The following is a 15,963-nucleotide window of genomic DNA, read 5'->3' on the forward strand; positions in this document are numbered from 1 at the left end:
TATGCAAATTATTAAGAAGAAAGTGAAGAATTCTAGTCGTCCGTTACAACAGTTGTTTAATCGATTAATGGAAGAAGAAAGTTTACAAGGAAAGTCAAATTGTACATCTGAAGCAAACAAAATGACTTCCAAACTGTCATTTGAGGGTTTCACAATTTCCCAAAAACCACACGATAACTGCTTTGAACATGAAAATGGAGATGTAATGGAAGTTGTGAACATTTCAATGAAAGATTGCATGATTAATGCTCAAAAATACCAGAAAGTAGAGACGCTCTTTACTGCACCATGTAATTCTGTGAAATTAGGAATATGTATTGTAAAACAATCCGATTTAAGGCAGGATATTGACACAATTGACAAAAAATGTGTAAAGAGAAAGTGTTTGAAGTTACCTTTATATTTAAATAGTTCCGGCAGTGTGAATGAGCATGCTATTTTTCCGTTAATTCATAGTGACGGTCAGAAAGAGTAAAAGAAATTAATTAGATATGGGTTTAAAAGTGTTATACTTATGTGGTGAATGTGTACATTAGATCAATATATTTTGCCTATACATACTTTTTATTTAAATTTCAACAAATAACTTTAATCGCTTTTACTTTTGTAATCTCATTTATATTTATATATAGTTGTGCACAATGGAAAAAAGACACCAGTTCCAAACAGTATGCTGTAGTTCGCTTCGACGACGAGTCCGTATCGGAGGTCCCTATTACATGGCTCTTCGACAATAATCGCAGTAGTTGGTGGCCGCGCAATTCAAAGGTTGCGACCAGCTACATTAATCGTTATTCACCCCCAGACCCAGATAGTTGGAGTAAATACAGTGTGGTAGCCGTTGAAGCAATTTGTGGTAAGATACCTACATTTTTTTATAGTTCCCGTGGCGTATAATTGATCTTTATAGATTCTCTAGAAGTAGCAAGGAAGAAAGCTGAAGATATTCACTACAGTGAAGGTGAAGATAAAGATCGGGGACGTGGAAAACGATTGGTACAACGGAGCACATTACTAAGCAATTTCATCGATGGCTCTAATAATGGATCAAGCGATAGTGATGTTGAAGCTAGAACGAAACGTAAGAATCTATTAAATATTATTCACTTTTATTAATACTCGGTTAATTTTAGGAATACTTACCCCACCTCCTGAGCTGCCACCGGATCTTGACATATCCTCAATGGAAATGGTTATTTTAAACAAAAATACAAATATTGATACAATGAATGAACAATGTAAGTATATCCTCATACATAATACATACATTTACTTCGCCATCAATGGTAGTTCCACACGGAGAATATGCAGAAGATGAGTATGTCGAGGAGTATGCGGAATCTTATGCCGAGTCCCAAGAAGTACCAGTAAACCAATTTAATTCCCAATCCATTAATCGTAATGGAAATTATGGTAAGTCAAAAATATTACACAACATTTTGAAAATAATTCTGTTTTATAGAAATCAGTGTGATGCACAAAATATTAGAAATGGTAACAGAAATAAAAATTCAAGTCAACGATATTGCCAGAAATATGCAGAGTTTCAAAGTAGACAAGCAGCCCGTTGAACAATACGACATATTTACCAAATGCCTGCCCTTAAATAGTTTTGAAGCGATTGAGAAGTTTGAGGAATTAATAAGCGACCTTGAAATCAACAAATTATTTGTAAGTTAATAATTGCATAATCTTTCTAGTTGATGGTTCTTAAGTATAGAATATCTGTGAATGTACTGATTGTATTTTTCTACTCATGTTAAATAATATATAGAATGATGCGTTTTCAATTAGGGATAAATTATTCAAACAATGAAATAGTTTTTGATTATTCATCTGTTGTACGCTAATCGTAAAGTAGAAAAGTATTATTTCACTCATTCAAAAAGAAATATTCTTACACTACTCACAAAAACTGTTCGATATGAGTTTTGCGCTCCTGGGAATTAGCCCTATTTGGTAGGAAAGTAATTTGTGACATGATTTCAGTTTTGAAAAATCAAGTCTGCCATTGAACCGTTTTTTGGATGAGAGGCACACACAAATGTTATTATAGAAAGGTTATTCTGATTGAAAAACTTAGTAATGGTGTAAAATTTAAGCCAAATAGGTCTACTTTTGAAATTCTTATGAAATCCTCAATTTTATTTACTACATAGAATATTTTAGATAACATATCAAAATCTTTCTATCTACTTCAAATTTGCTACATGGTCGGTCATTAATTGTTTAATCAACATTTTATGTTCCTCGTCTTTCTACAAGCATTTTTTTACGGACCTTCATTTGCTACAGCCAGCCATCCGCCAAAGTGAAATTAAAAGCTACCTTTTTACAAAATAAATTTGCAAAAATGCGCTAAAAACACTAAAAATCAAAGTAGGTTTAGAACTTTGAAATTTTGTACGTTTTTCATTCTAATAAAACTTTTCTTCATTTGTGTGTACTTCGTCTCCTAAGAGCACTTTTGCTAAGTCGTTTTTTGAAAATTTCAAAACTGAAGTTATGCCATAATGAGTTTCCAAACAAACCAGGCTGATCCCCAGATGCTCAAAATTCATTTCCAAACAATCCTGTATATATAATTTTAATGCTAATAATTGTTTATTTCAGAAAACATTTTTAACTACAATTGGTGGAAATGATTACAAAGATAATATAAACCGAGTTTATAAAATACTGTTTACAAATGAATTGGGAATGGGTTGTTCCTGGTTGGGCCAGCGAAATAACAAGCGTATGGTAGACTTAAAAATTATTGCTGCTGTTAAAGGTAAATATTTTAGCAAACTTTAACCTTTTATGTTGTATAGCGCATTTACATTAAATCCCTTAGAAATAATAATAAGGTCATTGCTACTCTCATCATGATTAGTTGTCCTTCATAAAGTGCTCATGATATACCTATTGATACGCTATTTACATCCAGAAAAATGTATTTTTGCAATGATGACCATGAGTGTGTTGGTGTGTTTGTGAATGTGTTTACTCCAAAACGAATATAATGATCGGAGGAGTAGTCTCATCTTTTATCTCTGAATATTATGAAGAGCGCGTTTTTTCCATTCAATAAGGCATATGGATATTTTTGGGAAAATAAGTTTGAAACTTTTTAAAGGCATTTGCATTGCACAAATCTATCTTTGCGAGACACTACGTAATTAAAAAAAAATTTTTTTTCTTAAATTTGCAAAAAATGCGCTTTCATTCTTGTATGAGATATTTCATAATAAAAGACAATTTTTTGGCTTAAATTTAAGCACTGTCTGCATCTATTTGCATCATTCCTCACATAACCATGTCTTCTTTCATGAAATGTTTTTCTTGTTGTTAATAATAGAATTTTATTCTAGAAATAATCATTGGACAACACAACATTCAACAAAAACTTATAGAAAATTGTTCGTCAGAGTGGTTTCGGCATGCGCGCCAACGTTATCAGCGAGAAAAAAAATGAAACTTACTTTTTCATCTATTTGTCCTCACTTTTATTTACTAGTTCATATAATATCATACATGTTTGACCAATAAATGCGTTTTTGAGATAAATAGAATTTTATTACCCTGTGTATATATCAAATACATCATTCTATTATATGCAGGCAATGTTTTGGGAGAATGTAATGTAGACAGCACTTTACAATGTCGCAAGTATGTTACATACTGATGTAATTAATATGTGAAAGTGTTTAAGTAAAAAATATCGCCTTGTATTATACCTGAGATATACCAGAGTAATGTAGCAGGTACATGATTTTCCAAGTGATTTGTTGCTGACATTGAGTAGTCCCACAATAGCACATGTAAGTTCCATGGTATGTAACAGATAACATTGACATAATTAATTTTATGTAACAGTTATATACATATGCTGTGACTGTGTAGACTGGGTAACTGAGATGTCAAAACGGCCTTCTTTATTTTTTGTCCTACATTCCTAATTCTCCAACTCCGAACTACAAATTTTATGAAGAATCCACATGCAACGTGCTAACGGACGGACGGACAGACAGACACTGCAAAATTATAAACTCGCTAGGAGCTCGTTAATAAACGTCACGAAATACATATTGTTTATAATTTATTTATTAATTTACGCAACAAACCGTAACTAATGCAATTTTTTTATTCATTTATAATACTTTCTTTATCAGAGCGCTGCAGGTCACCTTCGCTGTCGTTCATGAGACGGTCCAACTCGACGCTGCATTCCGCTCTATACTTTCTTCTAACAAAGATCGATTCAGTGGCACATTCTTCGATATTCTGTTTTTAATTTCATCGCTCCTTTTTTTCATCGACTCCGCCGATTTTTCAAGTAATGTCACCAATGTCGCGTCCAAAGAATCTGTAGACAAAATAGGTAGATTGTAGTATAGGTTATATAGTAAAAAGTCTAAATTTTAACGAGATAATAAACTACTTTTCTATCATGTTGAGCATTTTTTATATACTTGTAAATCAAGATCAGATGTGCAAAGTTTTATTAATTTTGCTAATACAGAGTACCTATAACCCAGATAGCACAACTTCGTACTATGGACAGCCAATGGACGAATATGTTAGAGCCATAATGCATACATCATACATCCACATAAGGTAATATTTTGGTCCATATGTAGTCCACTTGTCAACAAGTTGGACATTCTAATTACGTCCACTTGATACATACAGTGTACGTCCCTGTAAGATTGTATCATGTATGTCCATACATATTCATATTATGGATGTCCATAAATTGCATACGGTGTACATCCCACTTTTGCACGTTATTTAAACAAAAAAATAGAATATGGATATTTATTAAATGCAAATACAGAATATTTATGTATTCAATTATGTTTCATTTTTCGCCCTTTCAGCGGCCCGTCGCAGCCATTTGGAAATTTCTATTTCCACATCCTTCTGCGTTGTTTTTGGATTAAATCGTAATCCAGCTTCTACACACACAACACAAAATAAATGTAATATGAAACACAAAAGGAGTACACAATACTTACGAATCATTAGTTTGTTCAAATGTAGCTCCTTAAACGCCTCCTTATTTCTTTTACCACAATAACTGTATGTGGAAGCAAAACCATTTGTTATTAACATCTTTCCGCATCGATAAATAAATTCATACATATGTCTTCCGCCCAATAATGACACTTCACGAACCTGAATATCGAACAAATTACAATCACATATTATCTATATCTTAATACATACTGCCTTTTCAAATGCATTCTAATTTGCTACGAAAAATTCTTCAAAATGCGCTAAACTTTCCTTAGAATTTAGGGGTAATTCAAATTGAGCAAGAATCGAGTTTTCCTTTTCACTCTCTACTGGGACTTTCAATAAACTGGCTTCTATGTTATCTAAACCTTGTCTGATGTCTGCCACAACTACATGTAATAATTCTTGCTTTCTTAAAATCCGTGTCAGCAGATCTAAAAAAAATAATAGGTACCAGCTCAATACACGTTAATACTATTATTAGAAAAGCAAATAGGCAACAAATTGAACAATAGTATAACAGTTACATACCATACAGATCTGAATTCGAAATGTTTCGACCTGTGTTTCGAGAAGGCGGCGTTTCCGTAGAAGTTACAGCAGAATTATTATTACAGTTTCCTTATAAAAATTAAAGTATAAGTAGCATAATGAAACATTTTAATATAATCATACTTGTGGTTGCAATTCGATATGGAGTAACCTCAATGTCTTGGATTATGTTGACCTTTTTAGTTGATTTGGATGGACGGTGTCCTTTATGCTCAAAACCATTATTTATATCAGGTTTTCTTGAAGGCAGCTCTAAAATGTAATCATAAATCAAGTGATAACATTAAAATTACATTACCATTGAAATTTAACTCAGGCGGAACGAAATCAAGTGATTCCTCCTCGACAGAAGAAAAGCTAAATTCTTTCTTCAATTTAATTTTTCTTTTGGTGCTCGTTTTGTTTTTTTCCTCGAAAGCTTGTGAATCTGATTCTAAGTCGGAAGTAGCAAGAGCTTTTTCAGCCTTCTTTTTTGCTACAGTGAAATCATCTGAAAACATATTATCTACATATCGTAACTAAAAAACATTTGAACATATACGACGTACCAAAAACATTATTTTTAAAAGGAATTATATCATACGTCTGCCAATCACAGCCAGGACTCGACTGCTTCTCAACGGCATCCAATAATTTCTGACTGTTTAGTGGATAGGACGGCCATACACATCTATTCCCATTCAACCACGACGTAGGTACCGCTTCCACGGAATTGTCACTGGGAAATTTTACCACTGACCAGGTTGCCATGTTGTCTTTACACGTCATTTTAAATCGCCAAACATAGAAACAAAAAAAGTTTTAACATAAACTATTTATCCTACAGTAATGGGATCAGGGGAGTTCAATATTTTGATGGAGTTGATTTTGTTTTGGGTCATGCTTATATCCCCATCAATGTAAAAGATGCTACAACTTTAGGATTTAGTAAAAATTCACCACCCGTTTTTATAAATATGTATACTTAAGGCTGGAATTTCGCCTGTCATATGTCAATGGTTAAGTATAGGGAAAACATGCTTCCCTATTTCATGTTCATATCTGTAACAAGTGGGAATTTGGTTATGCAATTTTGTATTTAAGTTCCTGAAACATGTCTACTTATAATGACATGTTTTTTATATCAATATCACTCGCAATTCCTGTGTAAAATGTTTTTCCATATTTTGAAAGGAATGAAAGGTATCGAAATTTGACACATTTTGAGTCCAAAAATACTTCATTTTGTAAAGACATGTTTCAGGGACTTAAATATAAAATTTCATTCCGACTCGTTACAGATGTGAACATGAAATACGGAAGCATGTTTTCCCTATAGTTAACCATTGACATATGACAGGCGAAATCCCACCCTTAAAGTGTAATTTAAAGGATAACTTGCTGCAAAAATGTCAAAACATTAAAAAAAATCCTGCAGAACAGCTACTATACCTAAATTAACTAATGCAACAATGGAACAACAGTAATTTTATCCGATGAAACTACTTTCACAACTTTGTTTGATATTTCTTTAATACTCCAAATATTAAGTGGTGCTTCTTTACTTACAAGATATATTCCTAAGCTAGAAGATTTGCAAGGTTGCACATAAACATCACTCATTTCCAGGTATTTACTACCAATAATACATAACTCATGTTCCTTTAAAATGATATTCTTAACGCAAATAATACTACCATCCTTAAGGCGACAACAGTTGTCAGCATCTGATAGCTTTATTGTAAAATTTTTAAATTTAACTTGCTTAAATTGTGTGCACGAATTTTTATTCAACAACGGCCCACTATTGTGTTCCATGCTTGGTTGAGGATATTCGATAGAAATAGAATTTTGTAAAACTGTACAGGAATCTTCTTCCAATTTTCGTTTAACTAACTGAACCAAAGGAGCATCGCCTTTTCGAATTATCTTTTTAAGTGACTGCAAATAATTTTCAAATGGGAAACTACTAAAGTTTTGTAAAACTCCAAACTTGTTGGTATCCTCAAATAAGTGTATCAAATGGTGAATATTATGTGATGCATGCTGTTTACCATATATATGTATGAATGTTTTAATAAAATATTGTAATAACAAGTGCGCATAATTTCCTAATTGATGTAAAGTACTCTTACTGGATAACACAACAGTCGCTACATGAAGACTTAAAAAATTCATGTACATGTTTGGTGATAATATTGACTGTAAAATTATTGGTCCCGAATATAATAAAAATTGTCGATATTCAGTGGCCTTAAATCGATTTACTTCTGACAATGACCGAGGTTTACGTGCAAACTCACATGCTGTGAATGGTATTTGGTTAATTAATGATTCCGATATATTCTGAATTTTGGTGTATGGCAATTTTGTAGGTGGTTTCCCAGATACCCACATTAACAATAGCTTTCTCATAACGCCTAAACAAATGAGATGCATATAATCTAACGGGAAATCAGTTATCATGTCAAGGCCCGGAATTGACTCTAATATTGTAGTACCGATATGATGATCTTCGTCCACTTTTGCTCTAAAATCTACATCTCTGCGAAATTTAAGATTAGTTATCTGCGGAAAACAGACGCGATTATCAACAAATTCACCTACAGTAAAGCACTTCGTACAAGAACTATAACCAGCATGACCTTTGGTCTTTTTTATGAATGACTTCGCTGGGGCATCGCACACAAAAGCAGCTATTTTAAATGAATATGTTATACCATTAAAGTTAAAACCATTATTGGTTAATTCCATTGCTTCATCTACAAAGTCTTTTAAAAATACATTAGATTCCTTCGGTTTATCAAGACCTTGATAAACTCCTATTAATTCAACATGATTTACATGATCATATAAATTACACAAAATTGGCCATAGCTGGCTGCTGTAACTTTTTGCAAGCGGAAGTCCATCTATGTTAACACATATTTTGATACCGCTTTTAAGGGTTGTGCCGATATCTCCTATGCAAGTCAACAGTTTCGTGACCGCTTTCATAATGCCAACATAGAAATATTTACCTGGTTCGATAGACTTAAAACTTAAATGACGAGGTGTGTGAAGCAATGTTCTTGCGTCACATGGAAGTGTAGCATCATACGATGTTTTTAACAAAAGCAGTAAAGCACTTACAGCTATATGGGGTATATTGAATTTGATAGCCCAAGAAGCTAAATGAGATTGAAAGTTATTATCAGAGGGTTTACACTTTATGGAAACATCGTGTTCAACGTCTGATTCACAGTCCGAATTAAATAATGTACTTTCATTTTCATCAGGTGGTGCAAAATTTGGGGAATGTGACCTTACAATACCAACATTTTTTAATGTCGATTCGAGCAGAGTATCCTCCGGAATATTAGGTTGGGGTGCGGTTGAACAAATTTTTTCAACTTCCAAATCAAGTCGTGACTTCGCAATTCGATAAATAATTAATTTATTAAACGATAGGCTAAAAATCAACGTATGTTGCTTTGAGTAGAAAACAATAATGGCATCAATACAATTTCAGTTGTCATTGATGTAATTTCTTGTTATTCGATAGGTAATATAAAATAATGAGCTATGAACATTTATTAAATCCACTACGTCTTAATTTGCTTGTAAGCATAGACCTACCTTTAAAATCGGACGAGCTTGTCGATTTGCTAATTAATTTAATAATTTCGGAGCGTAATCCCTTTTTAATTGTCGAATTTCCTTCCCCATGATGCTCGACAAGGAAATTGAATTTGTGTATCAACACCTTTTCTAAAGCGGATTGATCCATCTTCATTCCTAGTCAAATACATGGCATTTATACCGATTTAAAATTTAAATAAAAAAGTTATACTTACGATTTAATCAGTATTCTGTTAGAGGCGCCAAATGCATCTTAAAAATATCCCTTTCTAATTTAGAGATATGCGCTTCTATAGACATCACAACTTATACTTATTATTCCACGATAATTGTAGACAAATTTTGTGGTCGTTAGCATCGTATTTTCCCCTACTTGTTTACGCTTTTACTGTTAAATTACCTAGCTGCAGTAGGTAGGTACTAATTCAGAAAGTATATATTCATTTTCTTTATTTTCAGAACAGGTAATATGAAAAGCACAATTTATAAAGGGCCTTAAAGGTCGATTCACACATAACAGTGACGTGACAGTGCCGTGTCCGGCACGTACTCAAACCGACATGACTAAAAATATTGTTCTATGAATTATAACGGTACTGTTCACACTAACCCGGCGCGTGACAGTGACAGTGCGAGCAGTGCTGTCACAGTGACCGTACCGTGAAAATTAGATTACTTGCTAAGGATATTTTTTCGTTTTCACGGCCGTGATTTTATGCTGTCAGCTCGATTTCTTATAATATATTTTCATATTTTCTTTGACGTCAGAATATGAATGGCGAAATATTAATAGAATTAGTGCGAAAGTATAATGTATTGTACGATCTGTCCCATTAAAAATATATGGACACAAACTATAAAAATTCCATATGGAATAAAATTGGAGTGGAAATGGGAACAAATGGTAAGTCAATATATATTTTTTTTTAATTATTACATGGAGTGAACAATCATATACGCCTTTACTGAAGACAATTCACTTCCAAGGTAGAGATCCAGCTTCAGAATTGAAGTATTGAGTAAGTGTCTCTCGTACACGAAATGCAGCTCTCATTGCGTTTCCTCCTTGTAATTGTAAATGTTGTAGTGTGTGCTCTTCATTCTTGAAATCCATTTGCTGATGAGCAACGTAGTTGTACGTACGGGTATCATATTTTTTAATATTATGCAACAAGCAAGTAGCTGAAATTATATGATCTACGTGTTCAGGAAAAGCCTGAATGCGTCGGTTGTAAAGTCTAAATTTTTGACTCAAAATACCAAAAGCATTTTCTGATGTTCTCCTTGCGCGGCTCAAACGATAGTTAAAATTACGTTTTCGGTCGTCTAAATTATCTCCTGGATAGGGCCTCATTATGGATGTTTTCAAAGGAAATGCTTCGTCGGCTACAATAACGTATGGCAGTTGAATATTTGTGTTTGGAAGGGTAGCATCTTTTGGTACATGCAACGAGCCGCGCTGAAGTGCTTTGCCTAATGCTGAATTGGCAAAAATTCCTCCATCGCTATTTTTACCGTATGCCCCTACATCAATTGGCAATAAAATTATTGTGAGCGTCTACAAGAGCCAGCAGCACAATAGAAAATGTCTTCTTATAGTTTATTAAAGAACATTGATCCTGGGTTTGGTGGAGCCTGAATATTGACGTGTTTTCCGTCTATTGCTCCGATACAGTTAGGGAAATTCCACATTTGATAAAAATCATTAGCGATTGTTTTCCACATTTCTTCTGTTGGAGTTGGCATCAACTCGCTCATCAAATTTTCTGCGTTTATCTGGCAGGTTTCGCGTACAATTTTGAAAACTGTACTATGTCCCATGCCGATAGCTGAAGGAAATGGTGTTTAGAGAATCGCCTGTAGCCAAATACCTACCTGAAAGAATAAACACAGTAAAAGATGCGGAAATTATCTCAAAGGGAAATGGATTTCATTATTTTATTAATATTAGTATGAATCCTGAATACCAAGTTCACCCAAATATTCTTTTCTTTGCGTTTCAGGATCTTCATGTAAGACCAGATGGGCAAATATTAGGGACAATTACAGGAAATCCTTAAAAAAAACTAAAACTGTAAGTGGGCAAAAAGCCAAAAAGGTGAAGTTATACAAATATGCAGAGCAGTTGGGCTTCTTGAACAAATTTTTTGAAGATCGGGATACTAAAACTAATATTGAAGACCAATCCAACGACGACGATGACGATGATCTCATCGATAAAGACGACGAAAATGAAAATACTGAAGATACCACTCTAACAGCAGAAGACACTGCTTTGGCTGCAGTACAGTCACAAATTCCAACGAATAATTCAATACCTAGAAAAAAGGGCAAGCACACATTATGTAATGCAACCCCACCGAAATCTGCCGCTGCCACTGTCATGGAGTATCTGGTGAAAAAAAATGAAGCTAAGGCACAGCCTATAGCAGAACATCCAGTTGACGCCTTTCTATCCGGAATTGCGCCAGCTCTAAAAAAACTAAGCCCTATTTACTGGCATTACGCGAAAGCGGAGATATTCACTGTTGTCCAAAAATTTGAACTTCAAATGCTTAGTGATGAACAGCAATTTGGTGGACCAGTATCTATGGCGAGAAATTCGTCTGCTACACGCATTCAACCTCCTTCCCCTGTAGAAAGCTATCAAAGTCAACACTCATCATCAAATTCTTCCAAGTCTGTATACTCCAACCAACCACAACCTTCTCCAACAGGATGTTTTCCCCCTATGGAGGAACACCAACGCGGAGGGTTTTATAATATGTTATATTTGCTTTTGTATCTATCTTTGTATGGTTAAAAAATAAATGTTTTTTGTGTATGTCATAACTTTTTTTTTATATTTATATTTATTGCTTATAATTTTATACTTGCCTCAAACAAACGGCCAACCGTTCTCTTGGTGTGATAGCTTTTCTCCAGTGCGTATCTTTCTTTGTCATATAACCTTCTAACTTTCCCAAGAGTAAATTGAATGAATTTTCGGACATCCTGAAATATTCGAAAAACTTTGCTCCACCCTCCATCAATTCTTTATATAAAGTCATAAATTCGCCCTCTGTTGCGCGTTGTTTCCATGCTGGATGCATCCGCTTGTCCTTATTGGCTTCATCGCGTTCTGCTTCTTCTTCATCCAAAATAATAGCCATCGCCAATAGTTCATCTTCCGAAAATATCGGCATATTTTATGTTGTTACAACCGCACTGTCAAAGCACTGTTCTGTGTGAACAAAATGAATATTTTGCTCTGTGTCGTTGCAATCACGGAACGGTCACGGCACTGTCACGTCACGGTGGTGTGTAAATTAACCTTTAGTGTACATCCAGCTCTTCCTATATAATGCCAAATAACAGAATTCTTCTCCGCCTCAACAATGGTAAAAACTCTTGACATTTAGTTTTTGTATCTGGAATTCTAACTACCAGCATCGATTCTCCATCTTCTATGTAGTCTACATTCATTTTTAACAATTCCTCTGATCTGCAAGCTACAACTTCCTCCAATATCCATAATTGTCACAATCTACAACCACAAAGTTTGAAAGCATGAGCATGCAATGTTTTACACAAACTAACCTTTATCAGCCAGTGACATCTTAGGGGATGAAAGAAGCGCCTTCATATGCTTCGTCACTTTCGTCTTCAATATTGTTAGAAGGGTTTGCAGGCATGATTTTACCAAAATAAAAAATTCTTAATTTTTGTTGACAGTTACAAACAAGCGAGCGTATCTGTGACATCCTAAAAAGCCTACCTTACTTTTTCATAGTTTTTATAGCATATTAATTTTCAAATGGATTCAGATCGGTCGGTATTGGAAAAAATAGTATAAGTAACACTGGATTAAACTAGTTTTTGTTCCCTCAAGAATTCTTTCCAACATTCATCATTCTTTCAGGAATATAATATAATATAATATTAATTTGTCATGATATTTAAATCAAATTTGTATGTAGGCACCTCGAGTAAAAATAAAATTTTTATCTTTTAATAGTGTCCAAAAATAGGAAACGATCTAGCTAGAGGATTGCTTTAGTAATCTATTGTAAATTGTAAAAATCGTTTCGAACGGTAGCTACAGTTAATAAAAGACAGTACTCTAATTCTGACTCGTTTCACAGAATTATGAAGATTTATTTATTTATTGTTGACGTTACAAACCCCACCACCTTTTGGGGAAGAACTTTAGAAACTTTATGGGGCGACAGAAAAGAGGAGTTGATATCTTTTGTAGCATTGACTCGTTTACACGAAAAAATAACACAGGTTTTAACAACACCGGCTTTACTAACAACCATTTCCAACGGCTGTTTACACGGAAGTTACAAAGAGGTTTTATCAACATGGGTTTAAAATGTCTGCCGTCAAACGGCGTTATAACACCTACCACTACCACCAATAGTAAATAATGAAAATTACCATCGAGCGTCCGAGCGAGATTTGAGTATGCGAGGTTAAGTTATTTGTTGTAGTGTTGTTGCTGCAATTCGTTTTTTTAATGAGATGTCTCAAAAAATTCTTCAAAGCGTCCTGTTCTTGCATTGGCAAAGATGCGTGCAACTTATTACTAACTGGAATAATTTTTTTGAAATAATTACTGCTAGTAGAAGATTTTGTAGTTTTATACTCCTAATATACTTAATAATAACTACGCCTCCCAATGCCTTGCTGCAGCTTGGACCTGTATTACGAATAAGTAATAGAAATATTTGGACGAACAGAAGTAACGATTGGTGGGAGAATATTGTGATGAATCATTTTTAGCGCATTTTTGGTAACAAAAAGGAGCTTATCATTTCACTTTGTCCGGCTGGCTGGGCGGATTGAAAAACTTTTGATCTAGACATCGTAGAGAGGTCCGGTTTTTTGCATTATCTCCGTCTTGTCGAGTTATTGGCGCAATGGACATTCATTAAGCCCGTAGTGGTTGCGTTTAATTAGAATTTGCGAAATAACTAACGCCGCTTGAAAACTTGTCCGTGCGTATATCGATTTTAAGCCGATCCGATTGACGTAGAGGAATGGCTTTTTTATAAAATATACTTTTGGCATTGCCCAACTACGGTCACTAATATGACTTATCTAGGATAACTACTTCAAGGTGAAAACTAATCAAAATCATAACACGGTGATGAGTTTTACAGTTTGTGGTATAATTTTGATTAAAAATATCGTATCCAGGTCTGAGCGGTTTTTAGCGTAACACAACGAAGTTGAGGTAACGCTTATGTGCTCGTGTTTCCGTCTGTCCGTCCGCCCGTCCGTCCGTCCGTCCGTCAGTCCGTTCCATCGAGATCTCGGCCCCTGGGACACCTAGAGACTTCGGGTTTTCGCTAATTGATAGCTGCTATGGTCTATATTTGCCCATTTCAGACAGTTTTATTGCACTCTCTATTTTGCGCAGACTGCGCATTGCCAACTTTCTTATTTATGGAGATATTTCTTTGAAATTTTAACCACAGATGCTTCTAGTAAAGGCAAACATTTCGCACATAGTAAAAATTATGTGTGGACATGCGCAGTGATGTGTGGGCATCCTGCGCAATGCCAACTTTCTTATTTATGGAGATATTTCTTTGAAATTTTAACCACAGATGCTTCTAGTAAAGGCAAACATTGCGCACATACTAAAAATTATGTGTGCGCATGCCCAGTCCCTGCGGAATGGGACTGCGCATTGCGCAATGCCAACTTTCCTATTTATGGAGATATTTCTTTGAAATTGGAACCACAGATGCTTCTAGTAAAGGCAAACATTTCGCAAATAGTAAAAATTATGTGTAGGCATGCGCAGTGACTGCGCAATGCCAACTTTGCTATTTATGGAGATATTTCTTTGAAATTTTAACCACAGATGCTTCTAGTAAAGGCAAACATTTCACACATAGTAAAAATTATGTAGACATGCGCAGTGACTGCGCAATGCGAACTTTCCTATTTATTGAGATTTTTCTTTGAAATTTTAACCACAGATGCTTCTAGTAAAGGCAAACATTGCGCACATACTAAAAATTATGTGTGCGCATGCGCAGTCCCTGCGCAATGCCAACTTTGCTATTTATGGAGATATTTCTTTGAAATTGGAACCACAGATGCTTCTAGTAAAGGCAAACATTTCGCAAATAGTAAAATTATGTGTAGACAGTCAACTTTCTTATTTATGGAGATATTTCTTTGAAATTTTAACCACAGATGCTTCTAGTAAAGGCAAACATTTCACACATAGTAAAAATTATGTAGACATGCGCAGTGCTGCGCAATGCGAACTTTCCTATTTACTGAGATTTTTCTTTGAAATTTTAACCACACATGCTTCTAGTAAAGGCAAACATTGCGCACATACTAAAAATTATGTGTGCGCATGCGCAGTCCCTGTGCAATGCCAACTTTCCTATTTATGGAGATATTTCTTTGAAATTTGAACCACAGATGCTTCTAGTAAAGGCAAACATTTCGCAAATAGTAAAAATTATGTGTAGGCATGCGCAGTGACTGCGCAATGTCAACTTTCTTATTTATGGAGATATTTCTTTGAAATTTTAACCACAGATGCTTCTAGTAAAAGCCAACATGTCGCAGATCGTAAACATCAAATGTGCATATGCGCGCAGACTGCATAATGCCAACTTTCTTATTCTAATATTTAAATATAATAGTAAATACACTACCTATGGGGTTTACATAATCACCACATTTAACACATTCTTATAAGCGCACAATTGACAGATTCACTAGCGTTACTCATCATTTACAGTTGTGTTACGCGGCAATACCCACGAGTGGGTTTTGAAACATTTTTTTCAATAT

At 34.5% G+C, this 15,963-nt stretch overlaps 2 protein-coding genes across 4 annotated transcripts; one reads left to right on the plus strand and one right to left on the minus strand.

The window, feature by feature from the left end:
• Positions 1–471: 471 nt before the first annotated feature.
• Positions 472–3,543, plus strand: LOC116160800. Of its 2 annotated transcripts, XM_031473975.1 has the most exons (7): positions 472–856; positions 911–1,081; positions 1,134–1,238; positions 1,291–1,413; positions 1,463–1,671; positions 2,614–2,773; positions 3,354–3,543. In XM_031473975.1, exons 3-7 carry the CDS (start codon positions 1,184–1,186, stop codon positions 3,455–3,457), a joined length of 651 nt encoding a protein of 216 aa, XP_031329835.1. In that variant the 5' UTR covers positions 472–856; positions 911–1,081; positions 1,134–1,183; the 3' UTR covers positions 3,458–3,543. The 2 variants fall into 2 exon arrangements, with proteins under 2 accessions (XP_031329835.1, XP_031329834.1); XM_031473974.1 differs by having other exon boundaries at positions 1,134–1,413.
• A 632-nt stretch (positions 3,544–4,175) lies between these two features.
• LOC116159851 lies at positions 4,176–9,664 on the minus strand. Of its 2 annotated transcripts, XR_004143073.1 has the most exons (8): positions 9,151–9,664; positions 6,102–6,308; positions 5,852–6,043; positions 5,677–5,805; positions 5,533–5,622; positions 5,212–5,475; positions 5,001–5,160; positions 4,841–4,940 (listed from the first exon to the last, which is right to left on the minus strand). XR_004143073.1 is itself a non-coding variant. In XM_031472934.1 (6 exons), exons 1-6 carry the CDS (start codon positions 9,305–9,307, stop codon positions 4,182–4,184), a joined length of 942 nt encoding a protein of 313 aa, XP_031328794.1. In that variant the 5' UTR covers positions 9,308–9,664; the 3' UTR covers positions 4,176–4,181. The 2 variants fall into 2 exon arrangements, 1 of the variants encoding a protein (XP_031328794.1); XM_031472934.1 differs by lacking the exons at positions 4,841–4,940; positions 5,001–5,160; positions 5,212–5,475 and adding an exon at positions 4,176–4,348.
• Positions 9,665–15,963: the final 6,299 nt, after the last annotated feature.

This window comes from Photinus pyralis, unplaced genomic scaffold (assembly GCF_008802855.1).
Source record: "Photinus pyralis isolate 1611_PpyrPB1 unplaced genomic scaffold, Ppyr1.3 Ppyr1.4_LG1, whole genome shotgun sequence".
In the NCBI taxonomy this organism is placed as follows: domain Eukaryota; kingdom Metazoa; phylum Arthropoda; class Insecta; order Coleoptera; family Lampyridae; genus Photinus; species Photinus pyralis.

Coding starts and splice junctions, on each gene's coding strand:
- LOC116160800 (XM_031473974.1), top strand. CDS start 1,230: ATGAACAATGTAAGTATATCCTCATACATAATACATACATTTACTTCG. Junction 1,672..2,613: donor TTGAAATCAACAAATTATTT/GTAAGTTAATAA, acceptor TGTTTATTTCAG/AAAACATTTTTAACTACAAT. Junction 2,774..3,353: donor AATTATTGCTGCTGTTAAAG/GTAAATATTTTA, acceptor ATTTTATTCTAG/AAATAATCATTGGACAACAC.
- LOC116159851 (XM_031472934.1), bottom strand. CDS start 9,307: ATGAAGATGGATCAATCCGCTTTAGAAAAGGTGTTGATACACAAATTC. Junction 6,044..6,101: donor TTTTAAAAATAATGTTTTTG/GTACGTCGTATA, acceptor ATATGTTTTCAG/ATGATTTCACTGTAGCAAAA. Junction 5,623..5,676: donor ATATCGAATTGCAACCACAA/GTATGATTATAT, acceptor AATTTTTATAAG/GAAACTGTAATAATAATTCT.